The 22,835-nt window shown below is 37.0% G+C and overlaps 1 protein-coding gene across 5 annotated transcripts; it reads left to right on the plus strand.

Moving 5' to 3' along the window:
• Window positions 1-2,046: 2,046 nt before the first annotated feature.
• LOC121255652 lies at window positions 2,047-22,165 on the plus strand. 5 transcript variants are annotated; one of them, XM_041156085.1, is made up of 27 exons: window positions 2,359-2,500; window positions 2,735-3,017; window positions 3,175-3,284; window positions 3,422-3,548; window positions 6,894-6,992; window positions 7,071-7,139; window positions 7,253-7,387; window positions 7,460-7,528; window positions 8,004-8,059; window positions 8,215-8,374; window positions 8,628-8,792; window positions 10,088-10,172; window positions 10,672-10,908; window positions 11,031-11,125; window positions 11,282-11,324; window positions 11,454-11,611; window positions 13,171-13,281; window positions 14,510-14,578; window positions 14,700-14,843; window positions 15,276-15,350; window positions 15,444-15,620; window positions 15,708-15,793; window positions 19,310-19,364; window positions 21,118-21,243; window positions 21,382-21,495; window positions 21,744-21,860; window positions 22,054-22,165. In XM_041156085.1, the coding sequence occupies exons 2-27, from the start codon at window positions 3,015-3,017 to the stop codon at window positions 22,117-22,119; spliced, it is 2,751 nt and encodes a 916-aa protein (XP_041012019.1). In that variant the 5' UTR covers window positions 2,359-2,500; window positions 2,735-3,014; the 3' UTR covers window positions 22,120-22,165. The 5 variants fall into 5 exon arrangements, with proteins under 5 accessions (XP_041012018.1, XP_041012017.1, XP_041012019.1 ...); XM_041156084.1 differs by lacking the exon at window positions 2,735-3,017 and having other exon boundaries at window positions 2,047-2,500; window positions 6,894-6,989; XM_041156083.1 differs by lacking the exon at window positions 2,735-3,017 and having other exon boundaries at window positions 2,048-2,500.
• Window positions 22,166-22,835: the final 670 nt, after the last annotated feature.

The raw sequence follows: 22,835 nt of genomic DNA on the forward strand, positions 1-22,835 counted from the left end.
TGAGCAGAGTAGAATGACAACTTTACGACCTTTTCAGCTTGGCACTACAATCATGATCCTAAAGAAAAAGTGTCATGGGTTAAATAGATCTGGCATAAATTAATTCCGAGTAGAATTTCTATATTTACGTGGAAAGATATGTTTAATGATCTGCCTTTTGACTAGAATATTTTGAAGCTGCATATTTCTATGGGCTCCGAATGTGAATGTTGTCAAGTAGCTGACTGTTAATTTTTAAATCATTCGTTACTTTTTGGAGAGATTCTATCCTTTGTTTGGAATTTTTATGAGGCCACGCTGGGTTTAAATTTTTTTCCTACAATACATGGCATGATAAAACTCAGCAATGGCTATCCAAGGCTCATGTAGTTTCACAAATCAACGTTGCGATTGACATTCTTCCTTTATTAATAAGCTGGTTTTTGTGGTTATACAGATGTAAAGATAGATGGAGGGGCTTGCTCAAATTAGGGAGCAAGTGTGCTACAAGATCAATAATTTTTAGCTCAACTCATTCACAAAAAAATGAAAAAGCCCTTCACCAAATGTTCAGATGGAGTGATTTTACGACAACTTGGTTTAATGAAGATGTCTGTCCAGAAAAAGTTTATGTAGGTATTGAAGCGGATGCGCCTGACTTAGGGATTTGCTAAACTTAACATTGATGGCAATAGTCTGGGCAATCTAGGTCGAAGTGGAGGTGGAGGGATTCTTCGAGATGAGAATGGTCATATGCTTTTTGCTTTTATTAGGTTCTATGGTATTAATTCAAACAACATTGCATGAATAAGAGCCCTATCTGATGCTCTTAGTTTATGTGTTAAAATGAATATTAATCACATAGAGATTGAAATGGATTCTAAGCTAGTGGTTAATTAGTGGGAGAAAGACGGACAAGTTCCTTGATGTAGTCAGAGATACTGGAAATAGACTAAATTGACGGCTCGTTTAATGGTCGTATGCTTTTATCATTCTTTTAAGAAAATGAACTATGTTAAAGACAAATTAGCTAAACTGGACACAAGAGGTACAAAGTATTTATTTAATACCAAAGACAACCTTCCAAAAGAATTATGAGAGCTATTCGAATGGATCAGGCATGGTTACAAGTTATATAGCATTGATAACATTTTTGTGTTATATTTTGTTGTACAATTTATGCTTATTTTGTTTTATTTTGATTGTAGGTTTTATTAACACGCACTTTTATATTTTGATTTGTTGGGTATTCCTATTGAATTAAGGTTTGTGGGTTTCTTTTGTATTCTTGTAGTTCATTTTGATATTTGGATTTAAAATTTAAGATAATCTGTAATTTTAGATATTCAGTTGTAATTACGATTTTTTTCCTTTAAAAAAAGTAGAGGTAATTAATAAAATTGGGTCTGTACTCATTAAAAATGAAAAAATGTTTGCAACTTTCTCGCATGCCCACACGCTACAGGCTTGATGACTCGGTTTCGTAAAAGAAAATGCTTCTCCCACCTGGAAGACTGGAAGTTAGCGAGAGAAGCTCGGTAGAAATGACATCTAAATTATAATTTTTTATAATAAATTAAAAGAGTAATATTAAATATAAATTTTAAATGTATAAATTTTGTGTAAAATTTTTATAATAAAATGGATTCCATTAAAAAAAAAAGTAAAATTTTTATAATTTTTATGGTGGGGTATATTTTTTTATATAACGGCACATAATTTATATATTTAAGATTTATATATATCATTATTCAATTAAAAATAGTGCAAGAAATATTTTTTAAATAAAATTTTAGACAAAAAGTCTCGTGAGGTGTGTGCTTTTTTGATTCTTACATTACCCATTTGCTAAATATGAAAGAAAAATGTTATAATTTTAAAAAGATTTTATAAAAATAAATTCATTAATTGATATTGTTTATTTTGATATCTTAAATTTATAAAATATTTTTGAGTAAATTATTTTTAATAGAAGAATGACCTATCGCCAAGCAATTGCATACGTGGCTCATCTCTGAGTACACTCTTCTCACCTATTTCTCCGAAGAATAGTATATAAATATGGAAAGAAAGATTTTGAAGGAGAGAGACGATAAAGAGAGTGTGGGAGCTTTTCTCACTTCCAAGCTTGTCAGGCATGGCAAGGAAGGCTTCGAGGAAGTGAAAAAAAAATAAAAAATAAAAAATAAAGGCAAGAAAAGCACTGAACAAAAACCACGTGGATAATCCCTCTCTCTCATGTACCCAGAGATTCCCCTCACAAGCAATCAAGCAAGCAGGTGGTGGGAACATAGAAAGATAGCGATAGAAGAGTAAAGAAAGGTGCAGCGCTGGTATGGGGGGTAGGGGTAGGGTTTGATCCTGATTTCTGAGACCTAACCATCGCCCCCTGAAAAACATGGACGATGAAGTTGTTCAGCGGGTTTTCCAAGAAGGAGGCCGGGACTACTTCCAACAGCAGCCCTCCACTTCCGCATCCTCGTCCTCCTCTTCCATCCTTCAATCCCTCCCTCTCCATGTGGTACGCGCGCGCGCACACACTTGCGCCCATTTCTTGATTTTTTTTTCTTGGATTAGCATTTCTTGAAATTGGGTTTCTTGAAGAGAGAGTTTGTGTGGGTTTGAATGCATATTGATGGGGGCTTAGTGGGTAGTTTGATTCTTGATTTACTTATAGAAAAAATTTGATTCTTAATTCATCTTGTGTGTTAATGTTCCCATTCTGCTGCCTCTAATCTCCATTTATATGGCGTAGGAAACGATTTCATGTGTGCGCACATTTTATATAGTTTTTATTCGAGAAGCCTGCTTTATAGCTATTGGTGGAGATGCGATTTGGAGTTCTTTGTCATCATTTATTACGTACTTTCAAGAATTTGTTAATCTGCTTTTGTGATTTCAAGAGCATGACTAATTGTGGGAATGGTTTTTGCACTTATCCATGTGTGTTTATGTTGTGTTATTGGGGTGCTTCTCTGCTTGTTGTTGGCGCTGCTTTGTGTTTTGACTTCCTACTTCCATGACTCTGAGCTTTTATGGTACGAGAAATTGGAAAGTAGTATTAACAAGCTAATTCGTTTTGGAATTGGGATGGGAAGACATATTTTTTGATGACGTCGTTCAGTCAATATTTTGGTGGTTTTCTCTATCATTTTTTTGATAGGCCTAACAAATAGATGGTTTGGTATGGTGCAGTCATTCGATCATGGCTATTATTTATTAGTAAAATCTATCCAAGAACTGCGAGAGAAAAAAGGTATTGTCACAGTTGGCATTGGTGGTCCAAGCGGTTCTGGTAAAACAAGGTATGAATGCCGTGATCCGTTCATGATTATTAATTTTTGTTAAATTGTCTTCATAAATCTTCTGGAGTAAAGGTGTTTTCTGTTGGTTTTACATCCTATTGTTCTAATTTGTTTTGTAAATTTAATGGTCCCCGAAGCTTAGCAGAAAAGGTGGCATCAGTTATTGGTTGTACTGTTGTATCCATGGAGAACTATCGTGTTGGAGTTGATGAAGGGAATGATCTGGATTCCATTGATTTTGACACGCTAGTCCGCAATCTTGAGGTCTGCATGTGCTTCTCATTTCTTTATCGTGGGATTCTATTTTTACACGTGACATTGGCTTGAATCATGTGAGAGCTCCTTGGAAGCTTTACAAGTTGTGTAGTTTTTTAGAAGGTTTTCAACATGTGAGTTTAGCATTAGCTAAGATCTTGGAGTTGCTTATTTTCTTTTTTTGTTAGTGAATTTTAGTTGCATATGGTGGATCTTGAATCCATGATCACACCCTCCACTCTATTTTTTGATATGTAAAGCAATCTTATTAAACGTGCAGAGGAGCACAATCCATGTACATAGGAAGTATACAAGATAACACACCCTGCTGAATAGAAGAAGAAAAAGAACAAAAGTCCTACCCTCCACCCTCTAGGGGTTGGCTCAAGTGGTAAAGGCCTTGGTCTTGGTGATATGCTTCGTCTAGGTCTAGGTTTGAACCCTTGGGTGCAAAAAATTATTATGGACATGTTACACGGCTTTGGGGGTTTAATCGGGTAAAATACATGTTGCCTTTGCTTGGTCTCCTCGTCATCAGAAAAAAAATTAGCGGAATAAATCATTGCCAAGTTGCCTTTTTACTTCAATAACTTTTGAAAGAGCAGAGTTTCATTGGCTTAATCGTGCCCAAGAATCAGAAAAAATGAGAAGTTTTATTTTAGACATTGTTCTTCCAAGAGAAACCTGGGCCAATTTGTTGTGCTAAAACCTGATTTGACCATATGTAATTAACTTGTCTAAGAAAATAGATTAATAATAATTTCCATTACTTCAAGAGAGAGAAAACCCTAAGGCTAACCCCGTCGTCACCCTTCAGCTAAGGCACTAACGGGCGTCACCGTTCACCTAAGACACCCTACCACCGCCACAGACAAGGCCAACGGACTTCGGCGTCTTTGTTGAGGGCACTTTTGGCGTTGGTCCTCCCTTCGGTGACCTGGAATTTCTAAAATTTCTCGGAGGCGTCGTCGACCGTCATACCTGTGCTGTGCCTCCACGATATAGACAAGACCCACGGGCTCTGGCGACTCCTTTGAGGGCACTCTGACGTCGGTCCTCCCTCCGGCGACGAGATTCAGAATCGTCAAGGAGATCTCTTGGACCATCGTCCGTCAGATCTATGCCTCCACCACCACAGACAATACTGTCGGGCTCAGGCGACTCCTCTGAGGGCACTTTGGCGTCAGTCCTCCCTCTGGCAATTGGATTTTCTCAAGAAACCACTCCTTTGATTTCGCTGGCGCAAATTGTTTTGGGAGATGATGCCGGAGATGACGAAATGAGAGGAAGCTTAATGTTTTGGGAGATGATGCTATAATTTGGGACCAGAGGATGATGACGCGCGATGCAGATTCGTTTCAGATGGAAGGTGAGAGGTGGTTGAAGGTGGAATAAAATCATTCGTTTTTACCAAAGAGGGAGGAAATAGCTTTCGCATCTCTGAACGTAGTAAAATGATAGCTAAGTTCATGTGCCTATGTGGGGCGGCAGCTTTATGGGTTGGTAAGGGATAGATGATTGTTTACAACTCATCTGTCATGATGGATTCTTCAGGGTGTTAATGATGGGAATGGAGTTCTCATCATTCCACATCATATTAACGCAAGGGCAGTTTTCTGCAACTTTTAGAATTTCGGAATGGGAGGAGGAAAGGTTTGTTGGTGATCCCTGAAGGCGCAAATGGCATCGGATGGAAATGTTTTATAAATTCCATTCGAAGTGTCACTGGGTCCAAAGTTGTTGTTCTGAAGCATGCAAACAGAGGAGAGTTCGTTGATGGAAAGACAGTGGGAAGGCCTTCCTCGGTCAAAGGTGCCTCGTATGCCTCGGTGTTGAGGTCACAGGCGGGTAGTCCAATTGAGAATAGCTCTGTGACAGAAGGAAATGGTAAGACACTTGTAGGGACAAAGGACGTCGGGCGAAATTGGGAGAAGTGGAGGGTAAGCACCATGTGGTGTAGGGTGGAATGGCTGCCTCGATTGAGTGTTTGAGTGTGGGAGAAGTGGAGGGGGTCTTGTGGGTTGTTAAAACTCAATTGATGGGAGTTATGGAGTATGTGAGAGATCTTATGATTAATGTGGATAAGGGGTTAGACCTGTCATTGGCTTGGGTGGTGGGTTGAAAACGGACCCTGGGGGGGGGGGGGTTTGAAGGCCTCAAGTGCGCCTGCAAAGGCACTTCGACGCCGTTGCAGATTGGGTTGTCGGATGCCGGAATCACTGTTCATACCGATTTGCCGTCTGACTGCTCTCAGTCACCAGTTGCAATTGGGGTTGGTACATTTTTTCAAGGTTCACTTTCAGTTGAAGATGGGAGCTCTTCCAGGGTTTTGAGTACTTTGGAAGAAGCAAACAAGCTTCTTTTAGAAGATGAAAATGGGGTAACAGAAGGTAGTGCTCCCCTGACCTGTTCTATGCCTCATGAGGGAGTAGTAGGGTCTGACAAAGTGGCACAGAAAGGGTTGTCGAGGGGACCTACAAGCAATGTTCCCGTTGATGGAATGACAACACCTATGGTGGAGGTGAAGGAACCTCTAATGGTGACAACAACAATGGACAGTAACAATATAGCTGTTGATGAGGCTCGGAATTTGAATGCAGGATATGGTGGGGAGGAAATTTCGGGTTTATCGTTGGTGCCTTGTGAGGAGGAACGTCTAGGGTCAAGAGAGCAGTTGAGAATTGTGTCTGGGGATAATGTTATTCCCCTGGTTTCAAACAACATAGCGGGTTCACCATCAGATTGGGTTCTGCATAAGGTTAACGAGATTCAGCATATTGTGGGGCTTTCATACGGAGGATGTGACGACTAATTTAAAGCACCACTCACTGCGATAGAGGCGGGCCACTCGCTTGAAAACAAATCAGGTTTTAAGAAAAGCAGAGAGTTAAAGCGTCTTTCTTGGGCAATCAACTATGACGCTAAGGAAGGTAGCTCAAGCCGAGGGAAGACGAAAGGGAAGGCATTATGAAGACATCCTCGTCGAGGGAGTTTCGGGTGGAGTATTAGTCTTACGGGGTGGTGGGGGTTGGGGAAGTGGGTTCTATTCCAATTCGGGCTTTATGTATTTTTGATAGATTTCTAATTTTCATGGGCTTTTTGGGTCATTTGGGCTAGCTAGTATGAGCTAGGTGTTTTCTTGTATACGTCTAGTGTACTTGGTTACTCCTATTGAGATATATATATATATATATATATGTATAATATTTTTACTTGTAAAAAAGAAAAAAGAAAAAAGAAAAAAGAAAATAGATTATTGCATTTGTAAGTCGTGGCAATGAAGACTGCACCTGACTTTTGGTAAGGTTAGTCTTGTCTCCTTGCATTGAGAAACCGAATTCATGTTGGTTCTAGGATTTGACAAAAGGCAGAGATACATTGATCCCGGTTTTTGATTATCAACAAAAAAGGCGTGTCGGTTCAAAATCAATAAAGAGTGCTTCATCTGAGGTGGTAAGCATGTGTAGTTGCAGTTTCTACAATTTACTCAATTTCCTGTTCTGCTGATTAATTTCTTACTTTTTTATCTAGGTAATAGTTGATGGGACCTATGCTCTACATGCAAAACTGCGCTCTTGGCTTGATATTCGGGTTGCAGTGGTAATATTATTTGTTTTTGAGGATTTATGGTTTGTACTGGAGAGGCTTGCTGGGTTATTAATTGTTACCGAAAACAGTGATCAGATGTTTTGAATATATTTTTGGTGTATCAGGTAGGTGGTGTTCATTTCAGCCTTCTTTCTAAAGTTCGATATGATATTGGGGATTCTTGTTCGCTTGATTACCTCATTGACAGTATTTTCCCATTGTTTAGAAAGCACATTGAACCAGACCTTCATCATGCACAGGTTGGTGTTCATATTTTTATCAACTTGTGATTTTTCACTTCTAATTCTATTTTTGTTACATCTGTTTTGCAGATTCGAATTAACAACAGCTTTGTCTCATCATTTAGAGAGGCAATCTACAAGTTGAAATGCAGAAATGAGGTCCGTATATATTTTATTGGCATTGTTAATGTATTTTTGGCCTACATGTACAATTGGACTTGTCCTCAACTATGTTCTTTTTTATTTTATTGTAATGATCGGGGTACTTGGTAGTTGCTTTAAACTTTTCACCATATGCAACTTATTAATTGGTTTCACTATTGTATAAAAAATGCAATCAAAGACATTGAAGGAGCACAATAAAACTCTTTTTATTGTGTCTTGTATGGAAATATATGTGGTCTAAGGCCAGGTGCATGAAATATTTCTTGCTTGTAGTGCCCTGATTTATAGTTTTGCCAGGTCCATGTTTGTTTATGCTTCCCAACCATTTTATGATAATATTAGTTGCATAAATGATAAACAACACATGCCTTCTATTGATAAACCATTTCCTCTCTATGAAATTATTAATTCATTATAAGGTAATATTTATCAGCCACATGCTTTCACCATATTTTATGTTTTATGATAGTCTCCAGATGGACATGCTGCATATGCATTTCAAGGAAATGACCCACAAACAGACAAGTGAGTATATCCTGATGCTTAATGATTTCAGCAGATTGTTGTTTCTAGCTCTGACCATTTCCTATCATATTATTAATCTGAGAATCAGTTTGTTCTTTTTGTTTCTAGAGCCATGTTTGGTACTGAGTGTGCTAGAAACTTTACTCTGGTTTCAGTTTTATTGAGATGTACCTTAGACCTCCTTCGGCAAGTGAGGAAGCACGGATAAATGATTGGATTAAGGTGCGGCAATCTGGTATTAGATATTATCTATCACTTGGTGACCAAAGGATTGTTGACAAAATATACATCATCAGGCCTAAAGCTGAATTTGAGGTAAAGAATTTGCACCACTGTGATCTATGACAATGGCATACAAAAACCAATCTTATAATGATGGGTTATAAGCATCGTGTTTTGGCATCTTTAGCTGTTATTATAACCAAGGAAACCTGTTAAGGCTTAGCTTTTACTTACTACTTCATCTGTAACATTAAGTACTATTATGAGTCTATATGGACGATGTACTATATCCTGATGCTTAATGATTTTAGATGGTTTTCATGACTAATCTTCAATGCTGGAACAGGTTGGTCGGATGACTTTAGGTGGGTTGCTGGCTTTGGGGTACACTGTGGTAGTCAGTTATAAAAGAGCGTCTACCTCAGTCAATAATGGCAATCTTTCCCTGTCACTTGAAACCATTGATACTCTTGGTGAGACATTCATGGTGCTGAGGGGCACGGATAGGAAAGTATGTAACTTCTTTATAGATTTAATTTATCATCTGTTTCAAGATCCCTTCACCCCTCCCTAGGTTCCCAAATATTTCTGTGTTAGGTATACAATTATCATTTCATGCATATGCTTTATTTTGTATCTATAGTGATGTATAAATAGTTTAGGTAGCTTTCTTCCTTCTCAAAATTTATTTTATGGTCTGTTTTTACTTGCTCAAAAATAGTAAGATTTGTTGAATTCTTGGAGTCTGTTATGTGGAGAAGAGAGAAGTATTGTAAGACATGTAGGTTTTTTTTTTAATTTTTATTTTTTATATGGCAATGCTGTTCTAGAAAGGAGAAAAAAAAAAAGAAAAATGAAAAAAGAATGAAAGTAGTGGCAATGCATCATTAAACTTTTGAAAATAATTTTTGGAAAGCGTAAGTTTTATAGATACCCATCATTTGGGTTAAAAATGAAAGTCTCTTTGATTTCAATTGAAATTAAACCCATATATATTTTTTTGAAACAATCAAATTTGCTGTTGAGAGGGTTCATGCTACAAAAATTGGTGAAAGAAGGAAATTGAATAGGTTAACATTTCTCAAATTTTTTATACATTAGGTTAACATTTCTATATGAACGGACCACCGTGAATTCCCATATATTCATGTTCACCTTATCCATTGTTCTTCTATCCCACATCACCAACATCCCTCCAGAAGCCCCCAGAGACTCCAAACAAAACCAATATACTGGTGGCATCCCCACACGCTGCAAACAATGTTGCTGGTCACACATTCTAGTTTGGTTTCCTGAAGACAGATGATGTCACCCTTTCATTCTCTAAACATATTCCTCCTACACATGGTCTCGATTTAATTCTTGTAATATGTGGACTCAAGTTACGTATCTGAGCTTTAACAGTGGGTTTTTTCGGTATTATGTATTTTATATGGTTAAAATGCTCTTGGTGAATACAGGGTCGATTGATCTGTGTTCTTAATCTTGCTTGTCCTATTGATGATGTGCATCATGATTCAGTTTGTGTTTGCATACCTACGTGATATACCAATTTGCTAAGTTTTTTCTTCATTTTTCTCTTTGAAAAGTTGATTACAAGTTATTTCTTTACATCTATGTCCCCGGACTATAAAATCCTTGTCTGCCATTCTAGGTGAACAGCATGGTGTTTTGTTAATTTTCCAACAATATTCCTCTGTTTGACAGTGGTTTGTGCATGTTGCATGCCATTTATGGAGTTCTAAGATGTGTTCTTTTTTATTATGTCCAACTGCAATTTATAGTTTGTCGTGGTTTCTTTAATAGACTGTGGGAGAGGAAGCGTTGAGAATGGGCATCAATGGACCTTGGATCACCAAATCATATTTGGAATTGATTCTTGATAGAAAAGGTTGGGAGCTGGGCTTTATTTTTTTTTCCTATTTTTGTCTTGATGTTTCATATTTTCTATTCCCCCCTTTCTACTCCTTTGGTCCATGTTGGATTTCCTCCTTTTTTTTGCTTCACTCCTTTTTATTGGTCTGGACGAGATATAGCTCTCTCACATCCCTTAAAATCCACGGAAACTGAATTGACTCCTAGTTCCTCTTTTATTGGTGCCAAGATATTTAATTGTTAAAGAAGCTGGCGCAAGCCTTTTTTTTTTTGGCTTTTCAGATTCTTTGTAATATCTCTGCTTTGCCCTTAGAGATGATCACATCTTCTGTACTTGGTGGCTGAGTTCCTTTTGGGGCATCTTTTGATATGTTCACTTATTTAATTAAGTGGGCATCTTTTGATATGTTCACTTATTTAATTAAGTGAAATAAAAGCTGTTGTCTGTATTTTTTCTATCTTTTCTGTTTGGTCTGCTTTTTGTTACTCTTCCCAAAATTTTACTTCATGTGCAGGTGTACCTCGCCTTAATTCACCACCACCCTTGTTTAATACATCTCCAACTAGTAATCAAGAACGGGTGATTGTAACTCCCAGGCCAATTCGTGTTACTTCTTCAAACCTTGCTACTCGCATTGAGGATCTATCTCAACCATGGACTCGATCACCAACTAAATCTAAAATGGAACCTGTAGTAGCAGCATGGCATTTCATCTCGTCAGATCCTTCCCATTCTGATCGCTCAGTTGTTGGTATGTTTCCTTTACATAGGGAATATATTCACGAACTTTTTACTGTTTCTATCCGGTGATCTTTTGTGGATCTGCTGTCATGAAATGTTACATTATAGACTTCTCTCATGAAGCAACCACAGATCCTGCCTCTTTCAGGGATACCATAAAGCTTGCTCCAATGCCAGATTCATATGACTTGGATAGAGGATTGCTTCTTTCTGTTCAAGCAATCCAGGTATGGGGGTGATAAGCAGATGGGAAATTTTTTCGGTGACTTCTTGCTTCTTGTTTAAAAAGCTTATAACTACATTTAGTTGTATCCAAACTTTACACTTATTACTATAAAAAACTAGTATCCAAACTTCACACTTGTTTTTTAAAAATCTGTCAGGCTTTGTTGGAGAATAAAGGTCTCCCAGTTATAGTTGGAATTGGTAATGAGTTGGCTCAATCTCTTTCTTTCCCCCCTTCCCCACTTGATTAAGTTACTTTTCAAGGTGGCTCAAATTGTTTAAGCTCTGAGATGTTTTTTTACTGTGTCTTTGCCATTGTCAATGTTGCAGGTGGTCCAAGTGGGTCTGGGAAGACTAGTTTGGCTCATAAAATGGCAAACATTGTTGGCTGTGAAGTAGTTTCCCTCGAAAGCTATTATAAATCTGAACAAGTGAAGGATTTTAAGTATGATGACTTCAGCTCTCTTGACTTATCATTACTTTCAAAGGTAAGGCGTCAATTTCATTCAACAAGCTGTTTTAACTTGAAACAATTAGATTGGAAGCAGTTTAGCCCAACTGAGATCTGGATAAATAAGTATGTTAAAAAATATTAGATGATAGCAGGTTTTATGGTCAAGTTTGTGACACTTGTGTGACTTTCTATCTACTTGTGGCTGGCCTTTCATCAATATATTGTAGGGCAAGAGCCTTTCTTATTTCTAGTCCCTGAAATTGATTGTGCTTTGTTCACTCATTCTCTCGTGCTAACATTCCATTATATAGTCCAAATTGAAATGTGAAGAACCGCAGTTCAAAAAATCAGAGAAAGCTAGATAAAGGCACGCTATTAAGTTCTGCTATCAATTTGTAAAGGGAGTTTAATATGCTTTTTCTGCTCTGCCACCGAAGTTTCTCTATCTTCCAGGGTCCTTGCATCCCACTCTCTCCAAATACAACACTTGACACATAAAGGAGCTAACCTTCAAACTTCCAAAATATTACGAGGCCCCCGGTCCTCTCCAACTCACCAATAACTCTCTTGCTGTTTTAGGCGTAACCCAATCAACACAAAACAACTTGGAGCAAACTTCATGAATCTCTTACTACTTCACAATGCATAAGAAGATGAATCTCTTACTACTTCATACACATACAACACCAATCCACTACAATGAGGTTGAATTTATTGGGGGCTTCTGCTTAGGTGACTATCCTTAGGTGGAAGACCACTGGCACATTGGTGGGGTTCTTGTGGATTCACAATCGGTGCTTATGCTTTGAAAAGGGAAGCTATCGCACCTTTTTTGGTCACTGGCTTTTTGCCACTTTTATGTACCGGCCTGGGTTTTGTTGTAGCTTTGGAGAAGTGGTTTAAGGCTTGCTTCTCAAACTTGCCATAGCTTCTCATATTCATGAAGTTCTTGGAATCCTGAATTGCCCTTAAGCCCACACAAAAGATCAGGATAATGACCACAGATCTTCCATTTTCTCCTATCGCAAAATTAAACTTTTTGATCTTTACTTTCTATATTTAGGTGTATCTGATGTATACTTCTTGTGTACTTGGATCGTACCTTTTGGCTCTTTAATAAAGGCTATATTATTAAAAGTTCGCCTGTTCCAATACCAAACACTTGACTGTAGAAGCAGTTTTCTAGTAGCTTCCTCACAGCTTCTTGACAACAACCTCTCATAGCAGCTTTCTGAAAGTTACAACAACAGCTTTCAGGAAACTATACAACTTTTTTTTTCTTTTTCCCTTTTTGGTCAGTATCAGTCTATGATGTTGTGGTCCTAACGTTGTATCTGCTGTTACATGTGTTTTTTTTTTTTTTTTTTTACTGCATTTTATTATCCCATATTCACACTGTATTTCATTTATTTATTTATTTATTTATTTTTAAATATGGTAGCAATAAATAATTTGTTCTGTAGTTTTCTATATCATTGAAGATTTATTTGATAAATCCTTGACTTCTGCAAGTTGAAATATCAACCATTTATGCCTATTCACTTTTTTATTCCCTTGTATTAGCATCCTTATTCTTATGATTCACTGGCGCAGAATATTGGTGATATAAGAAATGGTCGAAGAACAAAAGTACCCACATTTGACTTGGAGACTGGTGCTCGGAGTGGGTTCAAAGAACTTGAAGTTTCTGAAGATTGTGGAGTGGTATCTAATCAAACCTATTTTGGATTCCTCATATCAAGTTCTTCTCTGGATTTATGTTTCATTTAACATGTAATATTGTAAGAGAGAGGCTGAGAGTAAGCAGTTCATTCCTTGAGTTGGCATCTACACACACACACACACACACACACACACACACACACACACAATATTATAACGGGAACCAGTTCATGAGGAGCCTAAGGCTCCCTCTCTTAGCTATGGAGATGATAAGATAGAAGAAAATAAAGGAAGGGTGCAAGTTTTTCTTCCATGCTTTTCAACATTAAGACAAGAGGAGGGGAGAACTGAGGCTGGAGGAGCACCTAGGTCTTCGCTTATTCTTGATCATAAAGAGAAATGCAGATAACTGAGGAAGGAGGGAACAGAAGAAAGATAGAAAGGAAAGGAGGCCAGGTGAAAGCAATAGAATGTAGAAGTAACTGGGAGATTTCGGGGACATCAGTGCACCTTCTAGATTCAAAGTATCAAACGGCCCTCCGAAAGGTCGTTTTAAATTTTAATCTGCAAAATATTGTTCACTAATGGCCCCGTATCAGATACCTCCTAAGGATTTGTGAAGTTTGGTTTCTAGTTGCTACCAAATTTTAGGCTTATGCATAGGCATATAGGAAGAATCTTTCTGAAGACGTGAGGAAGGCATGCCATGTCCCTGAGAAAGGTGGTTGGCTTTGTACTTTTCAGTTGTCAGTGTCGGTAGGCAGTTGCCTAAGGCGTCCCAAAAGGCCTCATTTTTTTATTATGTTTAAAAATAATTAATTACGTAATGAAGAAGAGAGAAGATGATAATTTTGACCATAAACATGATTTTTTATATTATTTATAAATCTATTTTATGTGATATAAATGTTGAAAGCAATACTAAAAAGTATATTTCTCTCTCACTTGAAGTTTAGACATACGAGTTTTAACTCTTCACTTTTCTGTGAGACTCCTAGTTTTCTTTTATCATTTATACTCTTTATCTCTCTTTCTTTTTACTACTGATAAAAAAAAAAAACTCTTTTCTTTTTACTACAGCATAAGTATTAATACTTTCAATGGTAACTTTTTATGGTTCTGCACAATACCATTAATTTTAGTTGGTTGCTATTCCAAGTTTTGATCGCTTATCATAACAGTCACTAGATATATTATTCTAAGCTTTATTTTTAGATTATTTTCCAAATGCATGGTTGTTTGTTTTAATCTTATTGTTGTATTTGAACAGATCATTTTTGAAGGGGTTTATGCTTTGCATCCTGATATTCGAAAATCACTTGACTTGTGGATTGCTGTTGTAAGGATGACTTCCTATTCAATCTTTGGAGCTTTAATTTTCATGCCATCTTAATCTATTTCGTTATGTTCTAAAGTCATTTGATGAGAAAATCAGCTAACTCCTATTGCTGGAAAAACAGGTTGGCGGTGTTCATTCACATTTGATTTCTCGAGTTCAAAGGGATAAAAGTAGAGTTGGGTGTTTTATGTCCCAAAATGAGATCATGATGACAGTGTTTCCAATGTTCCAGCAGTACATTGAACCACATCTTGTTCATGCACATGTTAGTAGACTTGGAACCATATGGAATGTGTGTGTGTGTGTGTTTCCTTCTTGCATCATTTGTAAGTATAGGGAGTATTTCAATGATTGCCAAGGTTTTAGATTGTACTAGAGCTTTAGCATTTATTTGAGTCTGCTTATTTTGTATTTAAAGCTTCTTTGCAATAAATACACTACTTATATCTGGAAGTACTCATTTTGTAACTTATAAGATATTCACAAGGACAATACCTACTGTGGAGGCAGTATCTTACCTTGAGAAATTGTCGTTCAGAATGGTTGCATCTTCTCTCAAAAAGTTTTTTTTTTTTTTTTTTGTTTCTTTTGGGAAAATATTTTTAGAGCTAGATGTTACTGCATCAAGTTAGTCTTCATTTTATACTAAGTTGTTACTTGTAAGAGCTAACATTTTTGGTGCTACATCATGTTGCAGGTCAAAATTCGAAATGACTTTGATCCTGTCCTTTCCCCCGAGAGCTCGTTGTTTGTGTTGAAGAGTAATAAGCAAGTAAGCATGTTTTTGTGTAGTGTTGTTCAGGGTAGCTTGACCTCTTGCAATATATATTCCCTGACAGACTTCTATATTCCCAAACAATAACAGGTGCCTTGTCAAGATATTTTGAAAATTCTCGATCCGGAGAAGTTTTGCAGTTCTGTCCAGAATTTTATTGACATATATTTGAGGCTTCCTGGAATTCTCACTAATGGGCAGTTGACAGAGAGTGACTGCATACGCGTCAGAATATGTGAGGGCAGATTTGCATTGCTGATTCGGGAGGTTTGTGGTGAAATGGCTTTATCCTTTTTAATAACTTTGACTGAAACTGTAGATGCTCATTTTTTTCTTATGAATTGAATTTGTTAGCCAATAAGAGAAGGGAACTTCATCATTCAACCCAAAGTGGATTTTGATATCAGCATCAGTACGGTTTCTGGTCTTCTTAACCTTGGGTAAGCCACATACATAAGTTTATGCAATTTCCCCCTAATTGTTGAGTAAAAGAAGATCATAATTGGGCTACACTCAATTCACTACAGGGGTTTCATGCATTTTTTGAAAGCTGTGTGGTCGACGATGTTATTAGTTTCTTGGTGTGTCAAAAGTAAGGCAGTAATTAATTGGGATGAATATGCGCATGATGTTTCTTGTAGTATCCTAGGTATATGAGGTTGGGATTAAAGTCCCTGCACACTTGTTAAGCTAGGAGAGATGTAAAATATCTTTTCAACCAAGTGCATCAAGAGTGAAGATTACCTGTATAGAATGACGAGGTAATTATGGAATGAATTTGTCTTCATTTAGGACTTAGTGTAAGCCCGCCGGTCCTTTACACCCCGCCATCAAAAGCTAATACATCTGCCTTACTCTGATGAATAAAATAGGCTCAACCCACAATGAATTAAATCTACAAGCTAAAATATCTGAATTGGAAAAAAATACAAGGATGTCTGCCCACCCCAAGTGGCGGCTGGCCTGACCACCCTTATGGTGGGACTAGTTTTTTTAGGTTTTTTGGAAATTTTCCTGTGCAGTTTACCCTTTTTTGAAAAATAGTGGAATCCTTACGTAACAAGAGAATTCTTATCAAAACAAACTTATAAATTGACATGTCTCAATGTGAGACGTCAGATCTGCTTTACAATAAAATGAGCTTTACAATTTGACGTACCACATCAATTTGTCAGTTTATTTATAGAGGATTTCTGTACTTGGGCTTTGTCTATTTCTATGAATAAAATTTCTTGATTACCTATAAAAAAAATTTATATAGGATTTCTTTGTAGACCAAGCATTTTTCATGTGACAATATATGCTCACATCTTGACAGTATATGCTCTCTTACAGAATGTGAAAGATCTACTTTCATTTAAGAGCTTAAGTTTAACCCAATCTTGACTAGATGTGGCTAGTGCTTTCTAGGTCGTTACATATAGTATTGGAGTCACCTAGTAAGACTAGTTATGTGATACTAGAGCAGTGTGGGATATAGCCTTGATGAAGGCGTCAGTAATTTAAGAGGGGGAGCTTGTAACACCCCAGTCCCTCATTGGGAATATGAATAACCCGTGTCGAGTTACTTATTAAAAAAAAAAAAAAAACCCATGTCGAGTAGGTTAATTATAAATGTCGTCACGAGTGTCAAGTCCCACGTTGGTTACTTATTAGGTGAAACTAGGGTTTATAAGTGATTCTAGAGAAATCTTGAATTGATTATAGCCTTTATAAAGTTATAGCATGGATGCCGCTAGTGTTTCCCTGGGTCGTTACAATATGGTGAAGACAAAATCGTTTGGGGCCACCTAGGAAAGGAATATTTGAAGTAAAGTCATTTTTCAATGTGTTGTGTGCCCATGTTAGAGACCATTTCCCGTGAAAGTTTATTTGAAGCTTAAAGCCCCCCTAGAGTGAACTTCTTCACTTGGACTGCAGCTTTATGAAAGATAGTTATTAGGAAATTGTTTTTCTATACTTTACTTCATTGGTCGGTTGTAATTGATTTCAATGGAATGAGGTTTCATGAATTTCTTGTATCACTGAACTAGCACGCGCAGGTGGTACTCTTGTATGTCCCGTATACTTGGGCTTATGCCTATGCTTACGATTAATCTATGCCTATACTTATAAAAAAAAAAAAAAAACAAACTTCTTTACTGATAAAAAAAAAAAGATTAGTATTATTTTTTTGATAAGTACTTTATGAAAGATTATTACCCTGGATATCATGAGGAAGCGGGGCATCATAATGATTAATTGGTTTTTCATGTGCAAGAAAAAAGGGGGAAATTGGATCACCTTCTCTTGGGTTGCGAAGTTGCTAGCACCTTATGGGATTTGGTTTGGCCTATTTGGGATAGATCGAATTATGCCTGCTTGGATGGTGAATCTTCGAACATGTTGGAAAGTCCAGTTTGGTAGCCATCAGTGCACTTTATTGTGGAGGATGATCCTCTGAAATGATTATTTACCTAGATGGGGGAGTTGTTTCATAAGATTTTCCTAGACAATGCTAGATGAATGGTGGAAAATATTATTCTCAATATCTTAGATTTATGAGGTTAAAAGTTGCTGCTGCCATCATGGTCTCCATACTTTTGTTGAGAGTTGTTGACAAAGAGCTCATAAGTGCAAGCATTGTTACTTATCAAAAAAAAAAAAAAAAAAAAAAAGTGCAAGCATTGTTAAGGAGACAAGGATTAGGAGTATCCACTCCATTGTATGTTGTACCAGATGCTTACTTGTATGCCTTGTAAAGCCTACTAGACACCTATATATACTCAACTTGTGTGGCAGAGAGTAACATGAATGTGGCCCTCCAGAGTTTGACTAACACTAACACCAAGCTGCAGATTATGCTGAGCTTTCCCTGGCGTTCCATTAGTGTGAAGCCCAGAACTTAAACCTCACTACGGAAAGAATTAAACTCTGTAAGCTGTTCAATTCCTAGGTTTTCCCACTTTAGAAAACACAACCTGTGCAATCTATTTTTTGACTTGGCGACACTATAAGGCACTGGGCATTCAATACATCATGGGCGTTGATGGGTGTTAGGGATTTGAGCAGGGGAGGTTGTGATGCTTACTAAGTCCCACAGTGAATGGAACAAGTATGATAGAGGTGAATAAGTATAATAAAGGTGCAATGAGTGTCAAGTCTTACATTGATTTGTTTCTATGCAGAATTGGGCTTTATGCCGATTCTAGTGAGCTCTAATTGTAATCTTTGACTAGTGTTTTTGGAGTATAAACATAGATGTGGCTTGGGTTTTTCTTGGGTCGTTACAGCATGTGTTTTTGAACTTCTTTGCTTGCTTCGTATTTGACAAAAGCCCCGCCTGGTAGAACTCTCTTGTACTGAGCATTCTGCTTGAACATAATTTAAAGCTTTGTGATAGTTCATGAGTAGAAAGGGTTAGAAATTAGTCAAGGGGAGTTCAAGGATGTTTGTGCATGCTACATTAGGAAAAGTTTGACAAGATTCCCCCGGCGCGAGACAAGAGTTAAAATCAACTCTCAGGTTTGTTTTGTTTTTATGATCCACTATGTTTATGTGGGCCATTGCTTTAGAGTTAAATGGTCTCAGCTTCCATGACTTTCTTGTAACAGTTTCTAGTTCTTAATTTGGTATACTCATATGTATACCTCCGGTGTACTTGGGCTATGCCTATCTTTTATCAATACAATTACTTCTTACTTATAAAAAAAAAAAAAATGATCACCTTCTTTATGGATATGGAAATCAGTTATTTTATGGTGAGTTAAAAGAAGGCCATTTTTTTAGCGCACAGCGTGAAAACATGCCTGTGATCTTTTTTTAAAGAAGTAATTTCATTACATGATTTTTCTGACTAGTTATGACCATTTAGATGCTCTCTTCTTTTCCATGCCTTATAGGAGATAGATTTGCATACTTGTCTCTCACCCCCTCTCTCTTTTTGTTCTTAATGGCTGGTACTGTTTCAATGTCAGGTATCAAGCTGTAGCTTATATAGAAGCATCTGCATTCATTTATCAAGATGGAAAGGTCAGTTCAAGTTATAGGAAGTTACTCTTTTGTGAAATGTATGTTTCTGGGGTGAAGTTCACTTGTTGAAGCAATTAGGTTGAATTTCTTTTGAGTTTTTTTCCTTTCCTGATTTTACTGGTGGGATTTCATTCAATCCAAATTTTGTTTTTCAATGTGTTTCATCTTAATTTCTTGTGGTTCTGAAAGATTTTTCATGTAGCTTAATTACCTATAAAAAGAGCTAGAAAAGACAATTTCACACCGTTTATGTTCTGGATGGCTACTGGTTTGTGACACAGGAAACTTTGTGATCAAATATCACACACCATGTACTTGCCCTTGTCCGGTGTGGAAATTTGTGGTTGCTTACATTTGGTGTGTGCATGCATCGACTAGTACGTATAACGACATAGATATCGCTTGCTGTTTATTTGAAGTGTTTTCAGCCTTGAAAGAGGTCAGAAGGACAGTTTAAGTAGGTTTCTATCGCATATCAAAGATATTTTTTTTTGATAAGTAAATATACCTATCAAAGACTCGCTGATTACTTATCAAAAAAAAAAATGACTCGTTGATTGCAATGATCTTGAGACTATATGATCTACATTATTAATTATCAAAAAATAAGTTCTACAATTATTGTAGTTGAGACTTCAGGGTTCAATTTGAAGGTTTAAACTTAAAAGGTTCACAAATTTTGCAATGATTTGCTCTCTAGTTTTAAGTCACGACTGGACCTCAGCCTATTATTGTCGCCATTTGCAGTAGTAGAAGTGTGTTTCATTTTCTGTTGCACTAATGAGATCACTTACTTCTCAAGATAAAAAGGGTTTACGTTATGTAAAATAAATGTTTCTACCTCTTATTGCCACCATTGTTATTATCAATTTTGTTTTTCAAATGGGTTCCTTCCAAACAATGTTACACGGTTTTACTTGACGCTTAATATATGATGGTGGGAGATGTTTGGGGAATGAGATGAGATGAGAAATTCATGAATAGTAGTGAAATAATTATAAAGTTAAAATATTGTTAGAATATAATTTTTTAATATAATTTTTATTTTGGAATTTGAAAACGTTATATTTTTTTGTGTTTTGTTTGGAAGTTTGGGGAAGTTGTAATGATTAATTAATGATTAGATGAAAAAGTTGAAGATGAATTGAAAAGTGTTTGTGTTTGAGTGATGTTTGAGAAAGAAATTATGAGAAACTTTGAGATGAGATAAGATGGTTTGTGTTCCCAAACAAACCCTTAATCTTCCTAAATGTGCTATGGCGTTCATCATTCAATAACATAATACTTTTCTTCTACATTCACTGTTTGACCGTACTGAATGGCATGGAATTTCTTCTACGTTTAACATATGATCCACCAATTCTTGATGCTTGACCAACTTACCTTCCTAACTCTGATTCACTGTTTGACCGTACTGAATGGCATGGAATGTCTAATATCTATTCCTTTCCGGAGAATGTTCTTCCAATATGCAGGAACTTCAATATGTAATGTGAAATAAAGTTATATTTACATGAATTTACGAGTGACCTAATTACTATTATTAATTTTTTTGACAAGTAAAAGTTTTACTAATATTACAAGAAGAATAGGCATTGCTCAAGTACATACTCGTTCTAATGGCAAAGTGTGAAGTTTTCTACTATTATAAGATGCTTTTTCCCAGTTCTCTCTTGATATGTTAAAAGTTCGTCCTTCATTCCTTTTTAATCATCTTTGAACTGATAATGTCTATCTTGATTGCCTTTTATAGATCCTGATTGAGGTTGATCATCTACAAGATGCCCCTAGTCCTTACCTACAAATTAAAGGTGTTAATAAAGAGGCTGTAGCTGCTGCTGGTTCTATGCTTAAACTGGATGGCTCATATACTACGAAGGTCTTGCCCTACTACTTGAACAACATAGAATGTTTGTGTGCTTGCGTAGCAAGCTGCATGCCAGTAAATAAATCACCACCAGAACCAAATTGCATCATAATTCTGTCAGAATTTTATTGATGTTTTTTGTATTTGTAGAGTTATCTTCAAATAATTTTGGAGAGATTACCGGCAATCGAAAGAAGTTCCAGTGGAATTAACCCTCAGCAAGCTGCAAGGCTGCAGGAACTCGTGGAATTTATTCAATCTCAGGTATGTTAGCGATGAGTAAATAAGGATGATTGCCATTTGCTTCCGAAATTTAAACAGCAGATAATATTCCTGCTTTAAATTTTAGGACCGTGTCAAATACTATCTGCATAGCTTTTTCTGTGGACTCTACTGTTGCAGATTATCATCCCCAGATGCTGCAGAAATCTCCAAAACTAGTGGAATTTCTCTTTCCTCCCTATTTGCTACATCTCTAATTGTTGGTTGAAATACTGTTGTGGAACCAACAGGGTAGCAGTTCTGCTTCAGAATCCTCACCATGTAGGGAGGTATCTCCAATAGATGGGATTATCGAAGACATGCAATCCAGGATTAAAAGGCTTGAACGGTGGCACACCATCAATACGGTAAGTGCAACACCTTTTCTCATATTGTCTACTTCTCTAAATAATTTTATTGCTTTTCCAATTATATTTCCTGCTGAATATCTTTTCGCAGGTCTCACTTTGTATACTTCCCACATACTTGGGCATTGTCTAGTTTCATTCTATTCGATAAAGATTCGTACTTATAAAAAAAAAAAAAAAAATCTTTTCGCAGGTACTTTGGACCTTCCTGATGTCTGCCCTTGTTGGTTATTCACTCTACCAAAGGAAGCGCCAATAATGGTTATTTACTTACATTGAAGATAGTTGATCCATTTATATCATACTCAGTCGAGGGGCAATTTCAAGATCCAAGAATTATGACACGTACAAGAGTTTAAATGGGTTATTAACCCCAAAAAAAAGAAAGAAGGTTTACAAACAAAGCTACTGGAGGAATAGTTGACACAACTTTGGAAATATATTTAGGGCCGTTTCAAATGGCATAGTATCGTCATAGCATAGGTTACATCCATTTTTAAATACTAAATGGAAGAAGACCATTTTGCTGATGAGTTTTGCAACGGACATGGCAAAGCTTATGTGAAAAAAAAAAAAAAAAAAACAAAAAGGCTACGAGAACGGAGGTCCTGCAAATAAGGAAACCCACACATATTTTTGCCACGCGTGTTAGCCTCTGCCTCTAATTTCCACCATGGAAACACTGGTAGATACCTTGTGGGCTTTGGTAGTCGCTTCCAAATGCAAAGCTTTCTCTTCGCAAAACACCATTTTTCTCTGCGTGGCTTGGCTGTCCTAGGCTTTGTGGTATTGGGCTTATCCCGAAGGTCCTGCATGGGGGCGGTATTGGTGGAAAACATCAATCAAGACCAAGCTGAAGCCAATACCAGGGCCACGAGGGTTCCTTATTTGCCGCAAATCCGGTAACCCAGATGCCTGCATTTCTGACTTCTTTGACGGCCTGGCTGGCTCAGTCACTGGCGGCCTCCTTGCTTC

The sequence above is a fragment of the Juglans microcarpa x Juglans regia genome, chromosome 3D, assembly GCF_004785595.1.
Source record: "Juglans microcarpa x Juglans regia isolate MS1-56 chromosome 3D, Jm3101_v1.0, whole genome shotgun sequence".
NCBI lineage: Eukaryota > Viridiplantae > Streptophyta > Magnoliopsida > Fagales > Juglandaceae > Juglans > Juglans microcarpa x Juglans regia.